Source organism: Pseudopipra pipra, chromosome 5 (assembly GCF_036250125.1).
Source record: "Pseudopipra pipra isolate bDixPip1 chromosome 5, bDixPip1.hap1, whole genome shotgun sequence".
In the NCBI taxonomy this organism is placed as follows: domain Eukaryota; kingdom Metazoa; phylum Chordata; class Aves; order Passeriformes; family Pipridae; genus Pseudopipra; species Pseudopipra pipra.
In genome coordinates this window covers 15,919,489-15,936,837 of record NC_087553.1, presented here as the reverse complement: position 1 = coordinate 15,936,837, position 17,349 = coordinate 15,919,489, and the positions used below count along the sequence as shown (strand labels likewise).

The window sequence follows — 17,349 nt, the reverse complement described above, 5'->3', positions numbered from 1 at the left end:
GCTTTCCGATATTTCACAATGACTGTATTTTATTTATTTTCTTGCATTATAGACTATACAGAGCTACCATGTGTTTGTGCATGGTAACTATTCTATTTTAAAGAATCATCACTTTAAAGGGTAATCATCTTAGAGAGTCAGAACACGTACAGTTGATGTCTAAAGCACCACTGTATGGTCTGAGATTTTCATATATGTCACAAAAACATTTTTAGTGTGGGTTTTTTGACAATAAAGAAGTTATATGAAAGTGTAACTAGAAATTATATATGGACAAACACTTGAATCCCTCATAATAAATTCTAAGTAAGATGGAATAAAGGAGCCAAAGTGCTGCTAAGGCAAAACAACTGGATGAAACAATATTTTTAAATGTATCCCATCTTATGGGATAAAGTAAGTAAAGAAAGCAGTAATGAAAAAGGTTACTGTGCTTCAACGTTAGCATAAACCACATATGCATTATTTATCTCAACTTTGTATTCTGTACAATGAATTCACCAGGTAGCAAATAATTTTAGTCTGAACCCCTAATTTAGCAAGGCATTTGATCATGAGTAATCTCACTGGCTTCAGTGAAATACATGTCCTTTATTTTGAGCAAATGATTCAAGTCCTCTGCTGAGTCAGATCCTGATGAAGAGTGGAAGAGCAGCTGTTCTCCTACCCACAGTACTTCCTGGGCCTGGAGCACTTAATGATGAAGGTACCTTCCCTACCTCAACCCTGCAATAGAGTTTCTACAGACACGGTTTTAGTAGCGTATTTAACCAGTGAATTGCCTCTTACCATTCTTGCATTCTTTTTTCAAGTTCTGGAAGTAAGAATTTACTGTGGAAGGCATTTATTGACGAAATATTAGAAAATATTTTATTAATCACTTCAGGTGGAAACGAACCTCTGTTGGCTTCCTCAAGGAGTCTGGAATAGAATACCTGCAATACAGAAAAAGAGCCCCAAACCTATCAGGCTATTATATTTAATCAGTGGAAGACCACCTGTCCACCCCTCCTGCTACAACTGAGGCAACATTAATATTTCAGTAATAGACAGGTAATGATGAACTCATTTATTGCCTTTCCCTCACCAGAAGGGAAAAGCTTCTCCTCCCCTTACACACCACTTTCTTTCTCGTAAGCCAGGAGAGCACTGCAGGCAGAGCAGACATAAAGGAAGCCTAACTGAAGTAGTACCATTTTGGATCAACTCCAGACATCCTGTCTGTTTTAACAGCTAGATCATCTCAGCTTTCCCAGTCTTCCAGTCACATTTTCCACTCTTCCTTTCTTTTCAATCAGCATGCTGTCTGATCATGATGTTTGATCACTGTTCTTGTATGCTCTATCCCCTTATCCTTTTGAAATCAAAGTAGCTGGCTGACTATGAGTGGTACCCTCATAATATTTAGAGTATTATATTAGAAGGAGCCCAGTTCTATATAGTCTGCTATGTTTCTTTAAGAAAACCCATATATTCTTTCCCCATCAGTGAGCTCTGCCTGACCAGACAAAGCTACAAAATGGCTAGAGACTTGTGCATCTGTTAATATGCACATTAAAAAAAAGTAGTTATGGGGAGTTGTTGTTGTCCCTCTATCTCCTCCTCCCATGCTTGAACAGACTGCATCTCCCTAGAAAGGGCTTCAGAAGTTTGGGTAAGGACTTGCAAAAGAGTCTGAAGACAGGAATTTTGATCACACAAACTGAGACAGCAGAAGTGTCTTAAAAGGAAAAAGCACACACTTCCACACATACTTTAAAATATGCTCAATTTACTGCATCTCTGAGAGGACAGGTAGTTAAATTTTGACAAGCTACTTTGAAGACCATAAAGATTACACAACTTTTTAACCAAGTTTAGAAATATAACAGTCCCTTCCCAGTCTTCTGCTTTCCTCTCATTAGCAACAGTTGAGCAGCTGTGTTTGAAACTCATTTTTCAGAACTCCGTCCAGTTAATATTTGGAAAACAGGCATAGGAGTAATGCACTTATGAAAGCATCAAGGGAAATAATTGTACATTACCCATCAGAAAAATCCGTGAACAAAGTAAACACTATTCTTTTTTGGTTTTAGACTTCTCTAAATCAAAGATTTTTTTTTTTTCTGCAATACTTTGGCTTTTAAAAGTCACCATATATCCATCACAATGTGGATCTGCTATGTAAGTCCACTTTCTTGAGGACAATTACTTAGATCCCTAAGCAGTCTGAACAATTATTGTACTAGTTGAGGCTTTTTGCTTTTCATTGACTGCTTGTACAAGGCTTATGCACTGGACCTGAGAAATTTAAGCAGTGGTTTCTGTGAAAAATATCATGGAGTAAGACAATGCAAAGCTAGAGGTATCCAGGTAAAATGTATATGTGTTTTGTTTATGCAAGCAAGTAAACAAGACTTGGAAAGAAAAATACTCAAGAACTACAGACTTTAGCGTTTAAGAAAGATCAGTTAGATTCTACAAAGCATAAGAGTCCAACCCTTTCCTTGCAGGGAGAGTAATTTCTGTTCATTCAGTGTGACTTACTCAAAACATATAGTAGAAAAAGAGAGGATGTACCATTTGGAATGGATCAACTTACATTCTTTAGCACTAAAGAAAAATTCTGATAGGGTGGTTCAAATTAGAAGGATTTAGTAATTTTCCAGTGAGTGGGTGATTTCAGCATTATAAAGTTATACTCCTCCAAATCATAATAAACCAAGACATGGTTATCCATCCTCTTTTTGGAAGGGCTATCAGCATGTAATACTATTGCTTATAGTGACATCTACACACAGAGAACATTTTGCATTAATATCCAGAAAATTCTAATCCTTTTTAAAACTGTAGTGTTCTTAAAATAGAAGCATAGGCAAAGCCATGTGGCAAGAGCAAATAACTGACTGAAAAAATCAGCAAAATGTGAAAAACATACCACATCTTACGTAACTTATATCTACACTTATGCATAGCCATTTGAGTGAATTCAAGGCAACACGATAAAAGCAAATTCAAGAAAAATGTACCCCATCTAGGAGGTCAAGCCGGCTAACGTAGGCTTTTTCTGTTTGCAGAAGTTCACTGGCAATTTTGTGACGTTTCTGTTCATCTGTCTCCTGCAAGAAAATAAGAGCAGCTCTTAGGGATATTTAAGGAAAACGTAATTTAATACTAAAAGAAAATTGAAAAGACTTATGATTACCTCACAGTTCAAAAAGCAACTGAAATGCAAGTTTCACGTTCAGTTGTGAAGCAGACACCAATTTTGAAAAACACAAACTTTCCAGCAGTTTAATCAACCAATACAAATGTCAGAGAATGATAAAAATCGTGGAGCAAAATTCAAAACCTAAAAGATTTAGTATTTCCCAGTTTGTATAGGGATCTTTGCCAAAGCACCAACTCCCTCCTTAACAGATCAGCTCATATCCTGGTAATGGAGTACCACTGACCTTTCAGAGCTGGAAGAACTGATTTGCAGAGTGAGAGGGAACAGATGGGAGTACTCAGTGTTCGCCCCCACCCCCACTTCAAAAGTTGTTTGAACTGTATGTTCTTTGCACAACAAAATTATTGAAAAATACCATACGGAATGTTTTATGTTCATCAATACACTCATTGCTGAATAAGTGTTGACTGCAATTAGAGGGCTCCTTCATTAAGTCTTTACAGAAGCCATTTTAGCATCTTAAGGGAAGTCTTCACTTTAAAGCCTTTGATTCTATGATTCTACAAAACATATTTCTGATTCTTTTGCTGAACAGAAACTTAAAACATTCATTCAAATTTCAATATTAAACTAAATATGTTAGAATGTATAATTATAAGTTGCTAGGCAAAATTACTTCAAAACAAACAGTGAAAGCACAGGCTTCTACAACATTAAAGCATTAGGGAAATGCCTCAAGCCTGCAAGTGTCAGATTCAACAAAAAGACACTTCCACTACAATATTCTTTCTCCAGATCTCATGCTAGTCTGTTCACATTTAATGATGCCCAAGTTTTTCCTAAGTAAATGACAGTCTTATCAAAGTGCTTTTGGGAAAGTGGTGATTTCTAGGCAAACCATAGAAAGTCTTCATAAGAAAATTAAAGAGGAGAGCTTGTAAGAGTGATTTCTGATTTCAAACTGCACACTGCTTTCCACAAGAGTGTGATAACATTTGCAAGTACATTGATAAAGGCAGTTTGTGGAATACTGAATAATAAGGTAAAATCTTACATTTCAGGGACTCCAGTGGCTATTTTCCTCTTTTCAATATTCTATAAATATTCCAAATTTCAACACAATTCAGTTCTAATCTGCAGTGTTAATGGTCATGCTGCTGCATGGCAAACCTCCTTCCTAAATACAGGCTTTCGATAGTGACTTCAAAGCTGTTCATTAAATCTGTTTAAATCAGCATAGCAACCACAGTAACCTACAGAACAGCATTTTAAGTGCTGTCAAGAGACATTGCAGGGAGCTGGAGGATTAGCTATTACAGCTACAGCTTGCTGTTTAGTGCAGCCCTTTACAAAGGATTTCACATGCGGACTTGAGGCACAAAACCACGGAGGCTACTGGTTCCTCAGCAATTTAAATTTCTTTTTCTCACCCTGGAACCCCACTGTCTCCCTAAGCACTGCTACAGAACCAATCCAGAGTTTTCAGAAAAACTTGAACTAACTAAATGAGAATCATGCATAACAGACACAAAAATACCACATAAAATGAGCTGACCCCAGCTTTCCAATCCTCTCAGTATCAACCTTACACGTCTTTCTGATTCTTGAATCTCACCCTCCTTTCTACAATTGCACTACCTGGCACAGGGATCTTCTGTGCGGGGAAAACTGCACGCCACGGATGAGTTATCTTTTAATCACGGTGGCATGTTCTTATTCCCGAACAAAACCACCCACCTACAGGGTTAGATCAGTGCAAAAATACCACAAAACCGTACTACTTTTCTTTTAAGAAGTTCTCAGGGTGGGGGGTGGGAAGACAACTTCTCAATTATTTCAGGGAACATTTCAAACTTCTGTGACAATCTCTAACACATGGTAACTCAAGATATAAAACCAAGCAGAAATGGTTAGTGTGCTGTACAGAGGTACATGATTTCAACTGCTGATATGAGAAGCATAAAATAACAACAGGTCCATGAGGAGGAACTGCAAACTTGCACCTCTATACAGATGCTTACAGTAAATATTTCAGGTGGGTCTAGTTAGATATTCTTTAGTACAAAGCTGCACATCAGAATCATTACATTACTGTGGATGCTTAAGAAATTAAATAAAGTAATTTTTAACTCTGAAAGAAAGAAGAGGTATGAAAAGTGCTGCTGAAAGTATGAACTTTTTGTTCTCAATTCCTAATATTGTTTTTCAGTTGTCCTGAACTTGAAAAAAATGTCGCTGATTTAAAGCAGCTTTTATGTAAGCCTAAATTCCAATATAGCCATAACTTAACATCCAAAGAGGAGCCATCTTCTGTCAAGAAAAGTATACCTGCCAGCATGACAGTGATGCTGTATATGATTCACTCTTATTCAGGCATAGACCTTGCCCCAAGGGCTTTGATGGACTATATTAAGCAACACAGACAGGGTGAGAGATGTAAAGTATGAATAAATATAATTTAATTTAGATTGTGCTTGTTTCTTGCTTGCTTCTTGCATAGCAACCAACAAAGCAGTAAAGATCCTGGTATCCTGGTATCTACTCACAAGAAGATTTATGCATTTATATTGGGCATTGAAGCTATGGAGCTTTGTCCAAATCACTGTTGCTAAAGAAGACCAAAAAAAAATTGTAGAATCAAGAAGTTGGTAGAACCTCTCAAGTGTTTCAACAGTAAAACATTCCTTGGCAGAAAGTTAACTTTGCAAGAAAGATTCCACCCTATTTAAATCAAAACTTCACCTTACATTTAGAAATACAGGATCTCCACCAGGTTTTGCATCCGAAACATCAGAGCCCCCAGCATTGTCATTAAAAGAAGACATCATATGAGGACTTTGTTAAGGATGCACAGTGGATTCTTTTCCATCTGTGGCATGCAGGCAGTCTATATGCCCATTTCCTACCAGTCTCACAACAAACACAAACATTTGTCCTCTTGTCTTCACTTAGCACTGGCAGCAGATTTCCCACATGTTGTTATTCAAGAAAGTTAACTGATGGGATGTTCTTGTACTATTCAGCCTCCGCAGCTTAGACAAATCAAAGTTTATGACAGGAGGTGTTTCTGCTGCAAGGCAGGAAATTTTTCACTTTTAATTGTCTTTTTTCTTATTATGCTTCTGTTTCATTACTTTCAAGCTGATTCAGCAAATAAGAGAAATAAAGCATACACTACTCTGGTCGTTTGGGGAAGACATTTCAGATCACTGTCAACTTTACTAAGTCTTGCTCAACTTTTCCAGAACCTGCAATAATCTGTCTTTAGTCAGATCTACAGTGATAAGAGGGAGAAAAACAATTGTAAGAACAACACTATTTCGAAATAAGTCTTCTTTTCCAAGTCTGAAAAGTAATCTCTGCTCTGGTTTTGCACCATTTCCCGATTTGATTCACCCCTTCTAGCAGTGGACTTCAGATTACTTCTGCTGTACATATACTTATTTACAAAGAGAGAGCACCACTCTTTCCTCTTCCCTGAATTAAGAAATATGGCATGCAAGAGACAAGATGCTTTGCATCACTACCAAAATACATATATCAGATGTATAATTTAAAGTTTGACTATGACTCACGTGCATCTGCTCCTTTCGCTTTTACTCAATTGGACCTACACTTTCTTAATTAAAAAAGGCAGAAGACTGCTGTTAGCCTGTGCAGTGTAACTTCAACTGGACTGCATCCCAGTTTTAATATTCTATAATGACTAAGTGGGCTCTTAGCAAAATCACAGATTGTCTAATGCTCTTACTTCTTACCAATGCCTGCTTAGATGCAGAAACAGCTTAAAGCTCCACCAGAATTCTCTTGCTTATCACCCTTTCCCTATTCCAGACAGCATGGCAGCAGCTACTTAGGTCACCACAGGGCTGACTTCCATCTGTAGGCTGCATTAATCCAAACTAAATCATTGTTTGATTCTGGAGAGGGTGGCCCTTAGATCGTTCCGTGGCAGACAGGCTTCTTAACCTCACTAGACTAAACGGGATGTCCTTGTTGCACAAGTAAGCTGGCATTTCAGGAAGCGCTGTTGTGACCCAGCTCAATTATATAGATTCAGTTCTATACCAGTGCAGACTCAAAAGTCATCCTGCATGGGTTTGGCTTGTTCTGGTTTTTTACCCTTCAAGCACCAGTGAACAATACATCTAGTAACAGTTGCATTACACTTCACAAGTTGACTTTGTCAATACAAGACAGATCACGTGTTGGTTCCAGCAGCTCAAAGACAGATTTTAATGAGATTTCTGCCATTAGCATTTGCCCAGTTCCTTCCTTAACTTTACAACAGAACTGCTTCTCATTTCAGCTTTTTCCTGAAAATGCTGCCAGCACCTCACCGCATGACTTGGATTCAAGCTTAACAGTGTTGCCCACTGAGAATTCAGCACTTTATGGGCACAGAGAGGGGAAACAGGCACTACCGAACAGGAGATAGAAACATAATGAGAGGCGTGGCAGGCTAAAGGTGCCTTGGACCACGACCAGGCTTATGCTTAGATGGGAATCATAGCATTCATTCATTACAGGAAAAAAACCAACCTTTAAAACAAACAAGAAAACCTGCACAACCCAGCACCTTCTTGTCATTGCCGAGGATATTTCATCCTAAAATGCATGAGAATTTGAGACCCACCTTTCCCCCTCACAGAATTTGCCTTCAAGCATGTATGTACGTGACCCTTAGCTAACCAAATTCAAGGGCTTGGAGAGCTCTGTAGTTAACTGATGCAGGTGTACTCCTGACAGCAGTGAGGAGCTTTATCAGCACTCAGCTGTTTGGCTCTGTGGTGAAGAGGAAGACCAGGAGGGTCTGCCAAGCTCCCCCTCCCATGAGTCACACAGGGCACAGCTGGACCAGAGCTGTTAATCACATTCACTGCTTCAGTACAAGAAGGAAAACTGCATAAGCAAACTTTTATAAGTGGAAATATGCAAAATTTTTCAGCAATTAATTTCCCAAGACAGATTTTCTTCCACCCACTTACCACTCTAAAGTATTTAAAACCTTCCTTACAAGGAAGTTCAAATTCATCAGACATAAGTTCTCCTTGCTATATATTTAGTATACTCTGAACATTGCATCTAGCTGATAGCTAGAAGACTGCCACTGCCTTTCAAGCTTTGACTTGACAACTACATCCAAATCATGGATTCACACAACAGTCCTGCCTGAAGCTCTGTCATTGCAGTTTACTACATGTGAAATTTTATTTTATATACACCGCTAACATGTGTCCCTCATAGTCTGGCACAGCTGAAGCATAGGGTCAAACATGTCCACATATTTCAGTTTCACTTGTTTTTTAAACTTTAGATAGCTAACAGGGAAAGAGCAAAGGAGGGCAGGGGGTGGGAAGAGGCCAGCAAAACTTTTTTTCCCATCTTTTTTTTCAGAGGAAAAATAACCAAAAGAGTTTCAACTTTCTGACCTGCTCTTGAAAGCCTGGTTTTGTAAATAAAAACCAAGAGAAAATACACAAAGTAATGATATATCAGGAATGAAACAATTTCTCTTTTTACCTTTGTTTCTACAGGTTGATCTTGTTTACTGATTTCCTCAGCTGGTTCTTCCTTCACATTACTATTAATTTCTGGAGTTTCATTTTCAGATGGGAGCAGTGTATCACTACTTGGAGTTCTGTAGCAGCTGTTAAGCATCTGTTCTTCACAGGTAGTCATACTTTGCAATGACTCCCTGCAAGTACTTTCTTCTTCCCCGTTTATCAAGCTGCTGTCAATGACATCATCTGGAACTGGAGTGGACACAGCAGAGCCACGATCTGATAATCTCCTGTCCTCATCCTCCGGCTGGTCTTGTGCTACTACTCCGTTGGCTGTGTGTAGCTGTGCAACCTGAGTTTTGTCAGTATTATTGTTTCCCTGTTTTTGTAGTGAGTGCTGGGAGGGGAGTTTGGGCTGAGGTGATGGTGTTGACCCATATCTTCCTTGAGATTTAGTAAGGTGGAGAACAGAGGAATCTTTCTTCAAATCACTAGGATTCAACGAGCTAAAAACACCGAACAAAAAAAGCATCGATGAGAGAAGAGTTAAACGTGGACTTATAAAACATCCTGGTATGGTAAGTAGGAGAGTTGCACCATATAACCAGTTCCTCCCAAACCATTTTTTTTCCTGTGTTAATGTTAGGAAGTTCAGGCCACTGAAACCTGGAATGCATTGAACGACACACAAACATGCATCTTTTACTAGAAACCCAGGGTGCCATTCATACCGATCCATTGCATCCTCATGTGTCTTGAATCTCATTTGTAGGGGAGATTTAGATCGGAAACTAGGAAAAATTTCTCCATTGAAAATGTTGTCAGGCATTGGAACAGGCTGCCCAAGGAAGACTTTGAGTCACCATCCCTGGAGGGATTTAAAAGACATGTAAATGTGGCACTCAAGGATGTGGTTTAGTGGTGGGCTTGGCAGTGCTGGGTTAACAGTTGGATTCTATGATCTTTTGCAACCTGATTCTATTATTAGCTCCACGTAACAGCCAAGGTAATCAAGAAACCGATGGATGAAGCAACTGACCCAAAGTGTTCCAGAAATTACTGGCAGAAATGGAGCAAGACCCATGGTGTCCCAAGTCCCAGTCCACTGCTTAAAGTAACAAATAGCCTATTCCCTAACTGCTCTTTAATTATAAAAAGTGAATTAAATGTGTCCAAGAACATTTAAGTATCTCTTTCCTTAGTTCAGCAGATTACAGGAGGAGCCTTAAATTTTTATTCCATTTCTTCCCCTGCTTCCTTAATTAGCAGTGTCCTTCCATCATGCTGCATCTTTTTCGAAAGTCTTTTTCCTCCATACTTTATGTCTGCTTTAAACACATTATCCTTTGCTCATACCTCTCACTCTCTTTTTGACTTTTTTGACTGTAAAAGCATTTGGAATCATTATAATTCAGGAAAAAAAACCTCATTGGAACCTGAAGTACATTTAACAACATTCAACTTGCTATAAAGTATCATAACTGTTCTCTAACACATTGTTCCTAGTATGGACCTCCATCTTCTGGAGAGATGCTAATTGCTTACAAACTGTATGTTTACTCCTTGTTTATAGCACAGTTTACACAAATATTGCAAACACATTCTGCATTTTGACATACAGAGCTCAAAAAATAACTTACATTAGCTTTACCTTTTTCCATCATATAACAAAAAATTTAAAACAGTTTTTCTTTAGTTGTGTAAAGATTATGCCTTTTTTTTAATCCAGTAAGCTTGATTGCAGGACAAAATTAATTCACATTTTTCAATTGTCTTCACAGAGCAAAAAGGTTTAATTAACTTTCTGCCATGCCTACATGTTTGTGGGCTGTACAGACTAATGAAAATAAGTTATCATAACTGACAATCACAGTTTGCAGTTCATGAATATGCTACCTAGCCATTTCAAGACCACTAATTAAAACTGAAGTTCCAACTTCACAGAAGATATATTTTGTGAGTTGAGCTCATTTGAAAAACAGGGATTGCCTCCACTGTCAAAGCAGGATATTCCAGAACTCAGCATTCTAATTATGGAAGTTTCTCATAAGCAGAGATCATATTCTTGAGGAGAATTTAGTCATTAGACAGGTATTACTGGGTGTGCCTAATGAACAATGTTGCCTCAAAGCAACTGAACTTCCCATAGTTCACAAAATGTCCCTACTTTTAAAGGTCTATGGACAAGAAAGTTTTCCTTGCTTTCTTTATAGTTTCCTTTTATTGCATAATATTGGAAAAGTTACTTTACAATGCAGCAGGCACATCTAGCAGGAAGGAATGTAGGGCTCAGCGGTGTAGGACACAATGTACCTGAGGAGTTTCCTTTCAGAAAGGCTAAAATTGTTTTTCTAAGAATATTGCACTATTTAAAAAACTTTGGAGGAAGACTAGGAAACAAAGTTGGTAACAGAGACTTGTGCTATAAGAATTCACAGGACTTCCAGTGCTGTAGTAGTCTCTTTTCCCCATCTATAAGCTTGCAAGTGCAATTAAGTCTCTGCCTAATGACAGAAGTTTCTTGCAGATGAAGCTCTGAAATGATTTCTATTCCAATGGATAAAGATACTTTTACAATGCTCAGCTGCTTCCGTATAAAGGATTAAATTTCACCCATCTTGAGGGGAAATTCTTTCAATGGAAGTCTTAATAGTCTGGCTCCTCAGAAGCTTATGTTCTATTGTACATCATGCATTCATTCTCACAGGGGGCATTCCTTCAGAACACCAGTATCCCAAGGAAAAATGAGAAAACCGCATCCAAAACTTGGAGTGCTCAACTGGCACTGGACTGTTCCTTGAGCTGTTCCTCTGTCATGGGCTTTCTGGAAAGTCGCTCTCTTTATACAGAGCAGATTCCTTTCAAACCTTCTGTTTCAGAGCTTATAATACATCTTACTAAAGATGCATCATGTACATCTAATTAAAGACACACAAGTAACACTATTTTGTGAAAGCATTATTCACTGTGGTTTATGTTTCCCACAGTTCCAAATGTTTTCTGTAAAATGCAGTATCAAAACTCCAGAACACTGAGCTATTCCAAAATCACCAAGTATTACAAAGGAAACCATTCAGAGAATGTATGTCATATCAATACAAATAACTCGTAGACATCACCCTCTTCACATGAATGATCTAAGAGGTTAAAACACTGTAAAATGAAAATCAGGATTTCAGATTTTTCTATTTGCTTATAAAAGATTTTTTTTTTCCTGCAAACCAAGAGAATTTAATATTAGCTGCAATGTTTCATTCTAAACCCAGCACTTATTTCAAATCCCTACCATTTTTGGGAATGCTTTAAAAATACTAAAAGTTTGTCTGCTTCCTCTTTTTTTTTTTTTAAAGAAAAATTAAGGCTAGCACCTCATGAATGAGCACACCTTGTACAGGCCAAATACACAATTGGCTCTCACCGTTTCAAAACGTGCAGTTTTGCCACCAAGTCCTCTGGCAGGCATGGGTGTGAGCACTACTGTGGTATCAATGTTCTTCCTCACACGTTCAAGTTCCAACAATCCACATACAACTAACAGAGTTACAAGCTAATTGAAATTCTCTTACATACCTGCCTCCCTCAAAACGATGGATGAGATCTGACACTTTACTGGGCTTCTCCCTTGCAACACTGGAAACAGCAGCGGGCGCCTCTTCCTCCATCCTTGGTTTGTGATTTGCTAAAGCTTTATGCCTGGGGGTTTGGTACGTTGCCTTCTGCAGATGAACTGGCTTTGGAGGCACTGCAAACAACAACAACAACAATCACTCACGTTTCTTTGAGCTGCCAGAATACAGAATCATAGAATGGTTTGGGTTGGAAGGGACCTTAAAGATCATCTAGTTCCAAACCCCCTGCCATGGGCAGGGACACCTTCTACGAGACCAGATTACTCTCACATATGAGACTTTTGCATAAGAACCTACTGCAGTAATGAAAAAGGGATGCTCATGGCTTTAATTAACATTAAAGCTGCTTTATGAACACAGGGACTTCATATAGTCCTTTATACACTGTTTGGTATTGGGGATCCTATTACATTTCCTGACTAAAATGTGAACCATATGCTACTTTGACAAGTTAGAAAACTAGGAAGTTTTCTAGTTTGTTTGTTTTTATAATGTATTGTAGTAAATACATAAGTGGCCTTCATAAATGCAGGCTTTATAATAAAAAAGAATTGAGCCCAAAGGACTCAGCTGTACTGTGAAGCTCAAGACAGAGATTTAAACTGCTGCCCCAAAATTCCGGTGCTCTCATTCTTTACCTTATCCCTTGTGACCTCAATAACAATTGTCAATGGAAAAGGTATTTGCCTTCAGCTTTAAACTTCCTTTACTCACTGAACCTTTGTCTAATTATGCTGCTGAAAACCTTCCCCCCTGAAAATACTTTTTATTTTTCTTGCTTTTTCCCCATCCTTTCCATAAGTCCTTCTAATTAGATTGTTAATGATCAGCCACTGTTTAATAAAGCAGTGACTAAAGCACAAAAGACAAGGTGACACATAAAGCAACTAAAGTCACACGTACCGAGGATCTTTAAACTAACTTTTATCCCTTTAAGCAACTATGCAGCATTTGTGGGCAGCAAAAGCACACCACAGACTGGGCCCAAATGTGTTCCACTATTGGAGTAATGCACGTCCAGCTCCATCAAGAAGAGAGACTTAAAGGAAAGGCCCTTAATTCCCAAAAACACAACTCTGTTCAATCCCACACATATTCCCAAAACATACTGTGATGGAAGTGAAACCATTTGATATGAAATTGAAAAAAGATTTATTAAAAGGCAGTCATAAATTGGCAAGAGTAGGTAATGCCCTGCCAGTAGAACCAGTGGCCCCAGGGGCTTGGTCACTGCTCCACAGACACCCCATTCCAGCGTGCCACAGGCACTGGCCATCCAGCAACTACAAAGACCTGCCAGGGAGCAACCATGAAGGGAAAGAGCAAAGGAGTTGGCATTAGGAATCATGTGCCATTCTCATGGTAGTGAAAAAAAAAAAAGGCATCAGTACAGGGTACACAATGGATGTGAAAAAAACATGATCTTCACATCACTGGCTTTAGGATAGCTTACTAACTTACCCTGGAAAATCCATGCACCACAGGAATGAGCTTACCTCCCATCAACTGACAATTGAAAGGAGTGTTTGAAAAAATTCTTGTAAATATACTAATCATAGACTATGATATTCAAGTGTTTCTTGCAGTTTAAGGGCAACTTTCCATCTCTACCTTACGTTAAATTTATAGGAAGTAATATTTGTCTGTGTTTCCAAGGATCTAATTGCACTTAAGTGGGGTTGTAGTGATTGCTGCAGTCTGAAAAGTACCATGAGAGAATCTATAAAGAAATGAATTTACCACAAAAAGCTTTAGACTTCAATCATACCAACTACAAATGCAGATAAATGAAATAATCAGAGGGAGAAGGAAGACAATTACTGCAGATCAGATGATTTTGCTGTGCATATGTGCATACTTGGTTCTTGGAAGCTTTATATTTATTAACACAAGCAAGAAAAGCAAGTTTGTAGGGGATGCAGTACAGAAAGATGACTCAATCACTTTTGAAATAGTTATAATGCAACCCTGAAACAAGCAGACTATTAAATTGTGTAACTGCTTCAGTATCTGTAGTAACCGAAGTCCCTCCTGAGAAGCCGCATGCAATTGCTCAGCTGCAGTGCAGTGGAGTAGCTTTCCCTACGTTCCCTCTTTTTAGGGAGTTCGGAGAAGGTCTGGCAGAATTAGGCCAATGAGCATCAGATAATTGTCCAAGCACTGAATAGCTTGCTGCGCTGACAAAGGCAAGGGGACAGCGGAAAAAGGTGACACGAGTAGGCCAGGAAAAAGCAGGACACATAATTGAGCATAAGCGCTGCCATTCCCTCAGGGAGGAGATGGACAGGAAAGGGGTCACCGAGTGGATTTGCTGACCAGCACCACGTGAGTTTGTAGGAACACTTCTTGCTCTTGCAGTGGACTTTGTATAACCCCCATTCCTGTGAAATCTCTTATGTAATGGACCCGTGCATCTCTTCAATTCTTTTGTACATCTCATAAAATGTTAATATCCTCACAAGGATATATTAAAACTGCTGAACTATAGGGAATTAATGTCTACTGATAAAGCAGAAGGAATTAGTTGGAAGTTATTTTTATACTGGGTCCACGGGGACAAAAATCAAATTCTAGGACGTTCTGTGGAGGTGTCACACACTTTTGCAGCTATTACTGAAAAACCACAGCTTAGCAGCATTTACGTAGGGCAAGCATGAGGAACCTCTGGGCAAACTGGGCAAACCCTGCATACTGAAAATCCTCGTAATATCTTCAGAAGAGAACAACAAACCTAATAGCCATACCAACTCATTTATGCAAGATATTTCACACTTTACTTCCTATTAGCATCTAAGAGAGAGCATTTCCCCTAATCAGCTGCTGCTGTAGCTACTGTATGGTTTAGAAATAGAGCAATGGAGAAAGAATAGTCACAAGATCAATGGAAAGAAAAGAATCAGTAGCGTAAAAAAAACCTCAACCCTCAAACCTTCCTGTAAGGTCAGCCTTGTTAACAGGGATTATGGAAAATAAATTCCATTAACTCTCCCCTCAATGTACTTCTGCAGTGTTTTGTTTTAATCAGATTATTTTTCAATGTGCACACAGCAAGGATCTTAAGAGAAAGAAAAAAAAAAGGAAAGACTGGCCCATTGTAGTAACCTGCATAATACAGAGCTCTGTTTGAGTCTATAAATACTCTAGTCTCCATACTGTAGAATTTTGAGCTCATTAGGAGACATGAACTGCCCATTCTGCTCAAAGAAAACCCCTCCATGTACTCAGGTAGCTGGCACTGTATACCACTAGCCATAATCAACATTTACGCTGCAGTGCCTAGCTGTGCATTCAACTTTGCACAAATGCATAAGGAAATGGGAGTTAATGCTACAAATGGCTCAAAAGGTACAACCACCTTTGCAGACTCCAAAGCATATTGGACAAGGTCATTTATCTCCTTCCTTGGAAAGCATCATGTGTTCAATCTCCATCCATGTGTTTAACTCACGATGGTTAAAAATGCTACCGTGCCTTCACTCCATGAAAATACACTTAAAAGTCCCTGGGGCAAACAACTATAGCTCTCCTGGCTGAGTCATCCATCATCACCTCCTTGCATGCTTCATCACCTTCAAGAAGATCAAACGAGCACAGCTGGATAGATGCCAAAGATTTACACTCTTAAGAACAGTATAGAATAACTAGTAACCTAGACTCAGTAGAAAGAGAGAAAAAGCCATCTTCTCTTTGAGATATGCATTTCTGTGTTTTTAGATCACACCAGAAGAAATATCTTCCAATACTGTATTAAGAAAGATGACCAATATTAATCAGATGTACTTTGTTCTCTCATTTGTCTTCTCCCCAGACATAATATTTGGGATTTGGCAGTTTTGCTGATAAAAGAGACTTTGTAACAGGTTTCTTAAAGCACCATTGAGAGTGAAGCCTACTTAGCAACAGCTCTCAGCTTTAGTTCAATTCACCATTAACTGTACAAGTTTGCTAGAGAAGCACAGTCTACCTTTCAGACTTTTAAGAGTTTTCTCAGCTTTTTTAGGCCCAAGCCACCGAACATTTTCAAAACCACAGAATGTATTATAATTACCTGAGAAAGGAAGACAGGACTGATGCTACACAGCAGACAGTCAGCTAAAACTGACTGCTGAAGTCTATGTGCTGAATGTGTTGTGTCCTTATCATTTCACAGTAGCACAAACCAGGTTGTCTTTTGGAGTGGAAATTCATCTCCAACCCAAACAAAAATGCCTCTTCAGCCTCAGCAGGAGATTCATAAGAACTGCTAAGCTCTCATTAGAAAAATTTAAATGAGCAACTGATGCACAGTCTTGAACTGACAAGACAGTTCACTGCTTTGAAGAAGTGTTGACATTTCAATATATTTTGCATCCTACAATAAAGCTGCCTGGTACAGACAACAGCTTCGGTGCCCAGTATTTAGTAACTGGGCATCATAAAAAAACTCAAGCAAGAGGTTCAAAAAGCAAGGAATAGAAGAAACTTTTTTCTTTTTAAAAAAGAAAAAGGTCAATTTTTACATGTCATTCTACATGCATTCTGCTACTGCTAGCTTCAGATGACTGCCTGACTATTTGTAGGTACGGGCAAGTTTCAAATTATTTAACAATTTGCTTCCTCTCTCATGCATCATCTTGGTCTTGCAACCTGGTAGCATATTTTGCTATTTCCACTGACTATCTCCAGTCTGGATTAGTCTACTCTGTCAGAGAATGCAGTGCACTGGTGCAAAGGCAAAGCATCGGGTTCCACAGCCAGTACAGACTGTGACTGCTTTGCTCCACAGTCCTGATTTCTTTGCTTAACTCCCTCATCGGCCTTCAGCCAGTTTCAGGCTGTGTTCCAAATTTGCAAGGATTTTCATGAACCAAACTGTACTCAGGACAGAAATCTGACATATGAATTGCTAAACTGTTGATGGAAGGAACAAAAATTGATGGAAGGAATTACTGGAGAACAAAATTGTTCTTTACTGCCAGTGTATCAGACAGATTTTTTTTTTCTCATTGAAGTGCCAGGGTAATAAATGAAAATGAAAAGAAAGAATTTTATATTGGATTCTGTGCAGAAATTTATTCACTTGACC

At 38.7% G+C, this 17,349-nt stretch overlaps 1 protein-coding gene across 7 annotated transcripts in view; it reads right to left on the bottom strand.

Moving 5' to 3' along the window:
* The window catches only part of FGD4 (FYVE, RhoGEF and PH domain containing 4), a 111,635-nt gene that overhangs the window by 21,807 nt on the left and 72,479 nt on the right, over window positions 1–17,349 (bottom strand). For 6 of the 7 annotated variants that reach the window (XM_064654670.1, XM_064654674.1, XM_064654673.1 and 3 more), the window contains 4 exons: window positions 12,226–12,397; window positions 8,675–9,161; window positions 3,009–3,098; window positions 790–935 (listed from right to left, as the gene is read on the bottom strand). In XM_064654670.1, the coding sequence (XP_064510740.1) occupies window positions 790–935; window positions 3,009–3,098; window positions 8,675–9,161; window positions 12,226–12,397 (895 nt within the window). Of the gene's footprint in view, window positions 1–789; window positions 936–3,008; window positions 3,099–8,674; window positions 9,162–12,225; window positions 12,398–17,349 lie in introns of those variants that run through there. The other variant, XM_064654676.1, reaches the window with a different exon arrangement.